At 44.3% G+C, this 12,996-nt stretch overlaps 1 protein-coding gene across 1 annotated transcript in view; it reads right to left on the bottom strand.

Annotated features, from left to right (window-relative positions):
* Positions 1 to 12,996, bottom strand: part of LOC144781842 (uncharacterized) — a 469,031-nt gene that overhangs the window by 59,522 nt on the left and 396,513 nt on the right. Inside the window, exon 8 of the mRNA XM_078660870.1 lies at positions 4,410 to 4,505. Within this exon, the coding sequence (XP_078516996.1) occupies positions 4,410 to 4,505 (96 nt within the window). The remainder of the gene's footprint in view (positions 1 to 4,409; positions 4,506 to 12,996) is intronic.

Here is a 12,996-nt window from a genome sequence, read left to right as displayed (position 1 = left end):
TACCCTTCCCTCATAGGGTGAACAGCAAAACAAACAAGATGATGGACGGAATGTTGCACAATGGCAAAACATTCACCCCCAGTAACAGATCTGGGTTTAATCCATCGTTATTTTGCTCACCAAGCCACCCCAGTTCAGACATGGCCATATGCAAATCAGTCTTGGCCCTGTGCCTCATGGGAACAGTCCAGCCCGAACTGCCAAGCCATGTCTTTCCTGGACCGGAATCAAGCATCCTAGGACCGGTTTCTGGCTATCAGCCGTCTTCAGCCAGGATAGCTTGACTCCAGTGGCGTAGTGAGCAAGGGACCCACGTCTGGGCATACCCTTCCCTCATAGGGTGAACAGCAAAACAAACAAGATGATGGACGGAATGTTTTGTGTGTGGTTGTGTGTGTGTGGTTGTGTGTGTGTGGTTGTGTGTGTGTGTGGTTGTGTGTGTGTGTGTGTGTGTGGTTGTGTGTGTGTGTGGTTGTGTATGTGTGTGTGTGTGTGTGGTTGTGTGTGTGTGTGGTTGTGTATGTGTGTGGTTGTGTATGTGTGTGGTTGTGTGTGTGTGTGGTTGTGTGTGTGTGCGGTTGTGTGTGTGTGCGGTTGTGTGTGTGCGGTTGTGTGTGTGCGGTTGTGTGTGTGCGGTTGTGTGTGTGTGGTTGTGTGTGTGGTTGTGTGTGTGGTTGTGTGTGTGGTTGTGTGTGGTTGTGTGTGTGTGGTTGTGTGTGTGTGGTTGTGTGTGTGTGGTTGTGTGTGTGTGTGGTTGTGTGTGTGTGGTTGTGTGTGTGTGGTTGAATGTGTGTGGTTGAATGTGTGTGGTTGTGTGTGGTTGTGTGTGTGGTTGTGTGTGGTTGGGTGTGTGGTTGGGTGTGTGGTTGGGTGTGTGGTTGGGTGTGTGGTTGTGTGTGTGTGTGTGTGTGTGTGGTTGAATGTGTGTGGTTGAATGTGTGTGGTTGAATGTGTGTGGCTGAATGTGTGTGGCTGAATGTGTGTGGCTGAATGTGTGTGGCTGAATGTGTGTGGCTGAATGTGTGTGGCTGAATGTGTGTGGCTGAATGTGTGTGGCTGAATGTGTGTGGTTGAAGGTGTGTGGTTGAAGGTGTGTGGTTGAAGGTGTGTGGTTGAAGGTGTGTGGTTGAAGGTGTGTGGTTGAAGGTGTGTGGTTGAATGTGTGTGGTTGAATGTGTGTGGTTGAATGTGTGTGGTTGAAAGTGTGTGGTTGAAAGTGTGTGGTTGAAAGTGTGTGGTTGTGTGTGTGTGTGTGTGTGTGTTTGTGTGTGTGGTTGTGTGTGGGGCTGTGTGTGGGGCTGTGTGTGGGGCTGTGTGTGTTGTTAGAAGGGGGGCGATCCCAGGGGAGGCCAGTATATGTACCTGATCACCCTGTGACCCACCTCTCCTAGGAACCCTGCCGAGCACTGGCGGGAGACCTCTCAGGGAGAGGATCTCGAATCTAGGATCGCACGCGCTGAGCTAGCACCACTCGACAAGGACACCACACCGTAGGTTTCACGAGAACGTATTCTTTATCTCTTAAGCAATGGATATTTATGATCCACAGATTCGTATATACAAGCCGAGCTAGGGCTCAAAGAGTCTCGGGTAGGGATTAGGGTAGCGGGACAGTCTTAAGGTTCAAAAGTCAATGCGGTTGCGTATCCGGTGCACAGCTCTCAATCCTCGAGCTGGGGGATACGGGTAGATCTTGGGTCCAGCCGGACCAGGATAGTCTCTGAACCGCGATCGAATCAGCAGGACTCAGGAGTTCTCAAGGTTGCAAGGGAACCGCGACGACGTCAGCAGGGTTCAGATGGATTCAGGCAGAAGTCCTTCTCTGCCGGGTAGGAGACGCGACGAGGTCAGCAGGGCTCAGATGATGCGTGCAGAAGTCGTTCTCTGCTAGGGAGGAGCCGCGACGAGGTCAGCAGGGCTCAGATGATTTTGGGCAGAAGTCCTTCTCTGCCAGGTAGGAGCCGCGATGTGGTCAGCAGGGCTCAGATGATTTTGGGCAGAAGTCCTTCTCTGCCAGGTAGGAGCCGCGACGACGGCAGCAGGGCTCTCGTAGTTCCGGGATACAACTAACTTGATCGTCCCAGAGCAACCCTTGATATAGGACTGCTCCCCTTTGATGCCCGGAGTCCTCACAGGCGGAGGTCTTAGCACATGGGGGCCGGTTGTTGGGGGTTCCTCCTAGGCGACTTCTTTCATCCTTTCAAGTTGGGTCTGGGGGGATCCCAGACACGCAGCAGGCCTGGAGCCAGCCCTCAGGGAGGCCGGATGGGCGATCGAAACTCATCTCTCGAGGGGAGGTGGGAGGTGTGACCGAACTACTCCTCCCTCTCTCACTCACGGGGAGCGCTCTACCCCCCAGCCGGGTATGGCGCGCCTAGGGCAGAGGTCGGGCTGGGGCCAGGCCGGCCATCTTCGGTGCAGGGACATGGGCACCGGGCCTTGGGTACCAGGAAGATGGAGGGAGAGGACGGGGAAGTCCAGTGTTGTGGGTGTGGGTCATGGGGAGGTGCACGGGTCAGGAGGGGTCACTACGGGTCAGTGAAGACCACGCCACGAGGCCGGGTCCAACACGTGTGTTTGGTTGTGTGTATGTGTGGTTGTGTGTGTGGTTGTGCGAGTGGTTGTGGTTGTATGTGTGATTGTGTGTGTGGTTGTGTGTGACAGTAATACTAAAAGCATCTCAAAATAAAGGAACACAAACATCGAGTTTGTGGAAAGAGAAAGCACGCTGTAAGTCAAACAGGCAGCGGCAAAGCATTAACACAACATGTTCTTTGATGTCTGATGTTTTTTGAACGAGAACATCAAAGGGGCGCCACGAAAGTGATCGTGGGCGAAAGTGAAAGTGATCGCGGGCGCTTAATGAGCATGACGAAGTTTCCCATATGGCGCCTCTGCTCCGAAGCGCGCGCCCGCGCACATGCACTGCAAGTTGTAGCCGGCAGTAGCATTTTTTAAAGCCCTTCTTACTTAAGGTCTGGCCAGCCCAGCACAAGCGCTGGGTCAGGCGAGACCTAAAAAAGCGCACAGAGTAAAGCATCTGTATCAACCTGGAGTAATCGTGTATCAAAATAATAAGCTTCACACCATAAAAAGGAAAAAAATGTTCTACCGGAGTGCCTTTAGTGGATTTAAAAAGACAAGCAGAGAGCAAGCAGCATTAAGGCATGTGCTGTAGGGTCAAGGGAAACCAGTACGCCTAATGGAGTGTACAGGAACTTTATTGCATATACAATTAACAGACAAAGAAGTATTAGTTTAAGTACAGATAACATGAAACTAAACAAGCACTCCAGGTTAGACTGCGGGCAGGGATAATTGGGGAGAGGGTGCAACAGGGATCGGGTCACACCTTGATCCTACAAGTAGGAAAATATTAATTGAAACTGGTACGGCTGGAATGGGGGGGGGGGAGGTATAATGTTGGGGTGTTTTGTTTGTTATCTTGTTGCGACAAGAACTAGGTGCAGGGTTTTTTAATACTAAGGTTGTATTCTAAGTTAATTATTACTTAATAAAACTTTTTTGATGTAAAAAAATGAAACTAGACAAACATCACTTTAAGTATTCTTTGAAAATTTCATGTAAAACTGGAGAGTAGGATGCCTTTTGAAATTATTTATACATATGAAAGGTAACCTGTCTGAACCTTTAGACATGTTATTGCAAAAAGTTACCTATCTGTTGCACTCTGTTCACTGCTTGTAGTATTTCATATCACATGCTGTCCAACTTCCTACCATCATATCTACAGTATGGCATGTAGGCATAAGCTCCCCTACCTCCTCTCATGAGATCCTGATAAAAACCCATTATTGATGCAGAAACCCACACTCAGCGAACCCAACATTCCAAGGTGAAATTACATCTGAAACATACTACTTACACACTTCCCTCGATAAATGCAGTACATTACTTGGTGCTTGCACCTTGACTTACTCCAACTACTTTCCTTACTAAGAACATTCTTTTCCTATTCCATACTAATAATCCGAAGACGATGCCACTTTCTCATGTTTGCCCTGCACCTCTGCATGATGAGGGAGAAGGTGTAGTAGTCAATACAAACATCTCGTTTCAAACCTCAGAACAAAGTATGACTTGTTTAAGCAAACGTAAAAAACTAAGTTCAAGACAGTAGTAACAGCCATTACATTATATATAAGGTGTGGGATATGACACTTAATCTATTTACAAGTGATAATAACACTACATTAGTCAGCTCCTCGCATACAGCATTACAGCAGCTTCCTTGAAATAAACACCACTATTCTACTGCTAGTTTGTGGGCAACAATGTGAAGCAGTTCTGTCCTCTTGCATGAAACTGGTCAGTTTATCGACCTATTTTTGTATTATGTTACATTTCATCCAGCACATTCTACCTGAAGATCAATAATTTCTACTCACCTGTCACTCTTCTCTGAAGCAAGGGTACATCAGTGGGCTCAGCTTCCTCCTCTTCTTTCACACTCAGTGAGTACACAGATGTTATAATAGGATCACCTAAAAACAATAGCCTACAATCAGACAATTTCACTGAAAAATCATCTTAAGTAACACTGAAGAGGCCAGCGAAGCCAAAATGCGATTTACATTGTAGCCAGAGCTACCAGTTTCAATAATGTCAACAATGTAATAGTCTTGATAGAGTAAGGAAGCCAATATGATGAAGAAAAGATGGTGTTCCTGTACCGGCAACAATCTGTAGTCCACAGCTGCGGAGAGGAGAGGCACTCCTGACCCATTATGTTGATTTGTCTTACCAGGAACCAATATTTCAGCCTTCTTCCCTCCAAATCAGGAACTCCTTCATCCTGTGCTCCATCTTTACTTACCAAGAACCAATTGCCTTATTCCATTATTTTCTTCAGCTCAAACACAAACCATGGGTGCACCCCTAAGTCGACTCCTGTCCAGAACCAATCTTGGAATACCCTTCACTCCCTTTCTGCATGTAAAAGTCAGCTAAAAAGCATTCTGATCTCTCTTTACTTCTGGTCTTCAAGTAATCTTGGGAAGTTTTTGATTGGGTTGGACTACACCATGGAAGCTCTACAGGTCTGAGGGTTATCGCAGCAAAGCCTGCAAGTTCTGGTAAACTACCAGTTTTTGTTGCCAGCATTAACACAGCATGTTGTCATGTAATCTTCTAAAGAACTGAGGAAAAAGGCTAAACATAAAAGATGCTTCTCTTATATCAATTTGCCAATCTCTTAACTCGGAGGCAGTTTGTTGTTAAGCGATATTTACCTATGGGAAATACCTGAAGCATTTTTTTTCCAAAAATAGATTATAAACCTTTTACTCTAATAGTAAATTTTGAGTAAAAAAAAATAAAAACACAAAGTAAATCATAAATTTATCAATGTGACCTTTAACCCACTGACAGAGGAAACCACTTATTGACATTAAGGGAACATCCTTTAACCCCTTTGGCACGGGTGTTGGCCAATGACCAACACCCACACGCCCTCACCAGTACGTCTGTCGGACCTTGGCAGACACGGAGGATGGCATGGCTGATAAGCGGTGAAACCCCGAAAAAGGTCTAGGTTGCCTGTTTCCGGTCCAGGAAAGGCCGGGCAGTTCGGGCTGGGCTGTTCTTATAGGGAGCAGGGTCGAGACTGATTTGCATATGGCTGGCTTCAAACTGGAACAGCATGGGAAGCTAAAAAAACGATGGATTTAGGACCAGATCTCTGTACTGAGGTGAATGAATGACATTGTTCTGCATTCTGTCCAACAATTGTTGTTTTTGCATAAAAGGATACTACGGTGCTTGCACCATAGGATTCTTATTGTATTTTTGGGCTAAAGGTGGGGGTGACACAGAGTCGCTTCGATGTCAACCCCGCCCACCTGTGACATCAGAGCTCTGCAGGTTGGGCTGATGTCACAAATTGCCCACAGGCAATGTATAATGTCCCTGAAACCTATGGTTTTTTCAGTGAGTTTCAAAGGTTTTTTTAAATGCTAATTTGTAACTATAACGTCCCTAAACCTATGGTTTTCTCCGTGAATTTCAAAGATTTTTTAAATGCTAACTTCTAATTATTTTCTTTTTTAAACCTATAGTTTTTTCAGTGATTTTAAATTATCACTTCATTGTCAACCTAGTGAAAACAGCCGATATCCCCAGTTTTCCAGCAAAAGCTTCCACAAAAAAAAATGCTTCACAAATGAGAACTAACGGTAATATACAGAATAGACGTCCCCGTGCAAAAATTAACAAAAGCACCAGTTCCCGATATGTTCAACGAGAAGCCAAATCTGGTGTGCGATCCAAAAACAGGGAATAAGCCACGTCTGCAGTAGGAATCTAACATCTGCCTTTTACTGGTGTAAACCAGGACGACTACCTACAATGTGAAAGGGATCACAGCCCAGAATCACATCTGAAGCGCAACATATGTCATAGAGTTACTGATCACGCAGCTCAAACACCAATAAAGGCCACAACACTAACTGCGACCAGCCCCAGGACGTCCCCCCCGGATCACCCCCCTCCCTACTACCACCGAGGCAGAACAGGACAGCTGACCTTCCAAAAACAAGGGGGCCCCCGCAAGGGAAGCGTATTGTAAACTACATACACTGAAGATATTCTGGACTAACAATCATAAAGTAAAATAATAAAAAGGGATATTTGGGTATTGTCATTTATTTATCAACACCGAATAATTGCCAATGGCAAAATACATTCACATAAAATTGACAACCCCAAGGTGGGGAGGAAAAGAAGGGAGGGAGGGGTGGTGCTCAAGGAAGTGTAAAGTCGAGGAAAATAAACACAGTCAAAGGTAAATACTAATTACAAATTTGCAAAAAAGGTCATGACAAATCAGATACACAAGCCCTAAATCAAGGCATACATTGAAAATGATTAAACAAATGACATTCAACGGTCACATACAGCATTTGGAAATATCGGGGGCATGTGCCGGAAGTCCAAGAGAAAAAACAACTGTCGACGTTTCGACCCCTATCTATAGCCTATATTGAGTCCTTTGTCGGGGTCTTCATCAGGACATCTACAGGGGGGGGGGGGGGGGGGGGGAGAAGGAGTGGGGCAATCCTATCTGAAAAAACAAGAATTCACTTAGTACATGATAAAAGTGAACTAAATTAAACCGTCCTTATGGCATTCAAGAGAATCATTAAATTAATTACCATGGAGTAAAGGCCCAGCTGGGCTCTAAACGTGGAAGAAGAGTAAGCCACGCAGGATGTTGTGGTCAATCTCAGCGGTAAAAATTCGCAACTACAGAGGAGGACATTAAATCAGACAGAGAAATAAGGATAAATTCACAGTACTCAGACCGTCAAAAAGGTGTACTGTCAGTTAACACGGTCTACTTGAATAGAAATAACAAGATTGGACTTACACATGCTTCAAGAATTAGTTAAGACGAATGGTAAGTCAGTAATCTTAAATCAGGTTCCAGGTCAGTACAGCCAAAATGCACAGGCTGTGGGTAAAAATAATTACAGCAATTCAGAGTGGGTTGGACATCTGTAATTCATAATGGCGCTATATTAAGTTACTATCCCAGCACTGGGAGCCTTCGTATTCTATGTCAAGCGTGAAAAGCCACTTACATGAAAAGACGGTGGAGGTCAGCACAACCTTTTGCGCTCTCGTTTACAACCTCCTGTGAGAGAGTTGCACGAGCGAATCTTTTAATATGCCCCGTAATAGTGTTCACTTAAATGCGTTTTCTCTCATTGATCAATTTGGAAGGTGAATTTTCAATTTATAAAACACACTTTCATTTCAATTGTAATTTATTAATGTTCCCCCGCAGTGCCACACTAGCGAGTTTAGTATCAGCATAGAGTAACTCTTCACTTTCCATTTTTGCCTAAAATCTATGGACTCCGCCCCCAAATCCGCGTAGCGTTCCTGCGGAGTTTTGCACGACCGGTGTAGACGGCAGCGTCCCCTCGGGCATCTGTAAGTAATAGACAGTGTGTGTTGATTATTTACTGTAATCCCAGACAGGTCCCAATTCCAAATGGCGCTCTCCTTGTCTATTGCAGGATTAAATCTCTTTTTAGGCTGACGGAACGACTGTCCGTTTTTTTGCCTTTCTTGACCTGTGGCTTCCATGACGGCCTTTACCGTAGATTACATCCGGGCCGAATAGAAGTTCTACAATTGATTTTCTCCCCCCCCCCCCGCTGTCAACTCGGAGGTATGTAATAGACTCCGGCTTTAGGTTATATGAAGTGTTTTATGATATAACTCACAACTGAGTTCCTGCATTGTATTTCACAGCGATTTTTACTACAATCGAATGGCCCTTCCAACCTAATCAACGTTGTGCTGACCTCCACCGTCTTTTCATGTAAGTGGCTTTTCACGCTTGACATAGAATACGAAGGCTCCCAGTGCTGGGATAGTAACTTAATATAGCGCCATTATGAATTACAGATGTCCAACCCACTCTGAATTGCTGTAATTATGTTTACCCACAGCCTGTGCATTTTGGCTGTACTGACCTGGAACCTGATTTAAGATTACTGACTTACCATTCGTCTTAACTAATTCTTGAAGCATGTGTAAGTCCAATCTTGTTATTTCAATTCAAGTAGACAGTGTTAACTGACAGTACACCTTTCTGACGGTCTGAGTACTGTGAATTTATCCTTATTTCTCTGTCTGATTTAATGTCCTCCTCTGTAGTTGTGAATTTTTACCGCTGAGATTGACCACGACATCCTGCGTGGCTTACTCTTCTTCCACGTTTAGAGCCCAGCTGGGCCTTTACTCCATGGTAATTAATTTAATGATTCTCTTGAATGCCATAAGGACGGTTTAATTTAGTTCACTTTTATCATGCACTAAGTGTGAATTCTTGTTTTTTCAGATAGGATTGCCCCACTCCTTCCCTTCCCCCCCCCCCTTGTAGATGTCCTGATGAAGACCCCGACAAAGGACTCAACATAGCCTATAGATAGGGGTCGAAACGTCGACAGTTGTTTTTTCTCTTGGACTTCCGGCACATGCCCCCGATATTTCCAAATGCTGTATGTGACCGTTGAATGTCATTTGTTTAATCAGTTTCAATGTATGCCTTGATTTAGGGCTTGTGTATCTGATTTGTCATGACCTTTTTTGCAAATTTGTAATTAGTATTTACTTTTGACTGTGTTTATTTTCCTCGACTTTACACTTCCTTGAGCACCACCCCTCCCTCCCTTCTTTTCCTCCCCACCTTGGGGTTGTCAATTTTATGTGAATGTATTTTGCCATTGGCAATTATTCGGTGTTGATAAATAAATGACAATACCCAAATATCCCTTTTTATTATTTTACTTTATGATTGTTAGTCCAGAATATCTTCAGTGTATGTAGTTTACAATACGCTTCCCTTGTGGGGACCCCCTTGTATATGTATCACATAGCGCCCAGGTCCCCGCGACTGCATGGGTTCAACCCCCCCCTCCTGTAACGACCTTCCAAAAACGGCATGGTCCCTCAGCCACACAATACTTGAATGCTGGCAGATATGGAAAGCAAATATGTGTGACGGACACAACTCATCCATCAATAATAATAATGTACACAATACCAAGTGTGGCGGTGATGAGCTGGACAGACCTCACTATGCAGATCATAAACCTCTCCATCTGTACATATACTGCTGGTGCTTGTAGTGTTGTGCACAATAGACGCAACAATGTTACTTCAGGCAGTGGGGAAGATCTCGGGCATGTAGCTGTGTTGTCCTCCCCTGGAAGCAGAAGCGCAGTAGGCTGGTCCAACGTATGCCACTCCAACGTAGGAGTATGAATAAATAAGCCAGAGCTCTGGGCGTGGTTCACTTGTGAACTGTGAAGACCAACGAATCTGCCAGAGCGGCAAGCCTCACCCTGCCACGTGGCTGCCACCATGACCGCGGGTCTCCTCGACACAGGCCCCCTGCGAACCCGGCGGCACAGCACCGCAGACTTATGTACAGACTACTGCCTTCGATTTACACTGTGGACAGCAGGACAGCAGGCATCACAATTCAGATGGAGTAGCGATTGCAGATAACGCAGTCCAGTACGCAAGATACATTGCTCCCAGTGCGGCCCTCTCGGACCACGCATCGCAGGGTGCGCACATGCCGAGTGCTTCAGGTGCCACTAACTCAGTGCACCACAAGTCATCGCCACGTGGCCTTATTAAGACAGAATTAAAAAGACGTTGATCCGAGTGCGGCCCTCCGGACCACGCATCATCGCAGGATACGTACACGCTGAGCGCCAAAGGTATTACTAACTCAGTGCACCAAAAGTCATCGCCACGTGGCCCTATTAAGGCAGAATTCAATAGACAAAAGACATTGCTCAGAGGGCAGCTCACCCGGACCATGCATCATCGCAGTGTACGTACACGCTCAGTGCCAAAGCTACTACTAACTCAGTGCACCATAAGTCATCGCCACATGGCCTTATTGAGGCAGAATTCGATAGACAAAAGACATTGCTCCGAGTGGGGCCCTCCCAGGCCACGCATCATCACAGGGTACGTACACGCTGAGCGCCAAAGGTACTACTAACTCAGTGCACCATAAGTCATCGCAAGGAAGAGTGAACAGTTTTATGTCAGCAGTGAGGCATACTATCATTCGAAAATCACCCAAAAATACTTAGACTATAAAAAGAACAGAAGAATCGAAGTACATTAATGATTACAATCTGGTGATTTTGAAGATGTGGACATACAATATATTGCGGATTACTCAATTGCTGTTTCTCGCTATGTCACATCATTTATTACCAAGTCTGACAAGACAGAATTGAAAGAAATGTGAGATGAAATTTCACAGAAGACACTCAGCAAAAAATTGTACAGCTGCAGCTTGAAGATGCTTTCACAGGGAGATATTGGATACTATGAATGTTCGGATAGATAGACATCTGCAAGTTTATATTCAAAGTCAAGAGGAATCATCTGGATAAGTCTAGGTCTTGCTGCAGCACGAAATCGAGTTTTAATATAAATGATATAAAACAAGTTTGTGATGATATAGAGTTACATTCCTATGCTAGTCAAGAGAAGTGTACAGAAAATAAACGATTGATAAGTGTACGTGTTAAAGAAGAGATAATACTGATGTGAAGTTTGAAAAAGAAATAAAGTTTAAAGTAGTTTCTGCTGTAAATCCCAACTATGTTTGTATTTGTTCTCGACGTACTCATTATAAAATTCAAACTATGAATGTAGATGTGTTTTTAAAAAGTGAAAAGGATAACAATGATAAATTAAATTAAAAGAATGTCATGCTTATTTGTTTGTGGAAGCTCGTTTAAAGTTACGTACTGTACAATGTATTTGTAAATATTGTCACAAAAAATTAGAACAAAACAAAATGCCAGCTAGAGCTGTCCATAATAACTTTGAATGAGTTGCTATACCTCCTAAACTTACAGATTTAAATACATATAAGGCCATCCTAATACAATCTGTGCACCCTTTTCAGGCAATAATTCTTATGAAGCCTAAAACAGGTGAGCTGCCTTCAACAGATCTAGAATGAGATTTAACCCGTTTCATGCGCCGCCGATTTTGCGGAAGTGCGGCACTTCCGCAAAACAGGCGAGGCCGCGTCGGCCATTGGCCGACGGCAGCACTGGGCAGATAGTGCTGCTGTCGGCCAATGGCCGACGGCAGCATGGAAGGGGTTAAAAGGAAGAGTTGTGTATTTACCTTTAGATTTTAAGAAAAATGTTGAAAATGTTAGTGTAGAAAGAGACGATACTGAACCTGTAGTCATTCTTGTTAATGGTGTACCCACAAAGAGTCGGAAAATATGGCAAGAGTTAGTACAAGTCACGAAAGTCCAAAAGGCTCATATCTGGTGCAAAACCATATTTACTTTTAAATTGTAAATATAGAAGAAGAATAAATGAGTTTAGAAGATGAAACACATATTTCAAGTGGACAATCCAAGAAAAGAAGAAATGTATGAACATTATATTATACATCCTCTATATTCAAAATAACTAATAGGATATACTATTAAATTGTTCCAGATAAAAAAAGTAAAACAAACTTCCATGAGTGTGTGGGAAATAAGTTTGGAAGCTCATTGTTTTCCACAGCTCTTCCCTACTGGAAAAGGTAGACAATATGATGAACGACCAGTTCAGATTCTAGCTTCAGATTACCGTACTTTACAACTGTACTCCGAACAACCAAGATTTTATTAGTGTATTCCATAAATGTTTCATCTTTTGTTCCATACACATACACTGCGGTCATCAGAGCTCCCAATTAAATTGAAACATGATTTATTTGTTAGAAAGAATTGTACTCCATGTCCTCGAAGTTTGTCAAGAGGAACATTCCTTGATGTCTGTGCTGACTACTTCCTTCGATGTACACTACCGATAGCAAGGCTCACAATTCACATCAAGTTGCGATTCTGTGGCTCGCCCGCGCCACCATCATCATCATCGCTGGCTGCGCAGATGCTAAATGCTTCAGATGCCCCTATCTCAGTGCAGCACAACTCATGCACCCTTTCTCATACAATATTTTGTGTATAATTTCACATCTGCTGTCCTACCTCAGTGTATAACAAGTCATGAACCCTTTATGATAGAATCGTTTCTCTATGATTTCATATCCGGTACCCGCACCTTAGTACAGCACAACTCATTGACCCTTTATGATTGAATCTCTGTGTCTGATCCAATGATTACTGTTGTACTTGTTGCCAGCACCAACCATTTCCGGAGGGTTGGCTTACAATCTCCCCACACGCATTCACCACAGACGTCACTGGACATGTGACCCCTGGTAATAAAAAAGGAGTCGAGCGCACGTGTCCGTACCCAGTTCCACTATCTATCTGTGTCTGTGTGCTCATTATGTATGCAACATGCTGCCCCTAGGCCCCACCACATTAAATAGTGCTCTGGACAGCGTATGCAACCATCTTACCTTTGACAGTGGGGGAAAACTTTAGTTATGTAACTTTGACTCGGTCATTGTACA

This window comes from Lissotriton helveticus, chromosome 9, assembly GCF_964261635.1.
Source record: "Lissotriton helveticus chromosome 9, aLisHel1.1, whole genome shotgun sequence".
Taxonomy (NCBI): domain Eukaryota; kingdom Metazoa; phylum Chordata; class Amphibia; order Caudata; family Salamandridae; genus Lissotriton; species Lissotriton helveticus.
The sequence above is the reverse complement of the archived record's forward strand: the minus strand, read 5'-3'. Positions and strand labels throughout refer to the sequence as shown.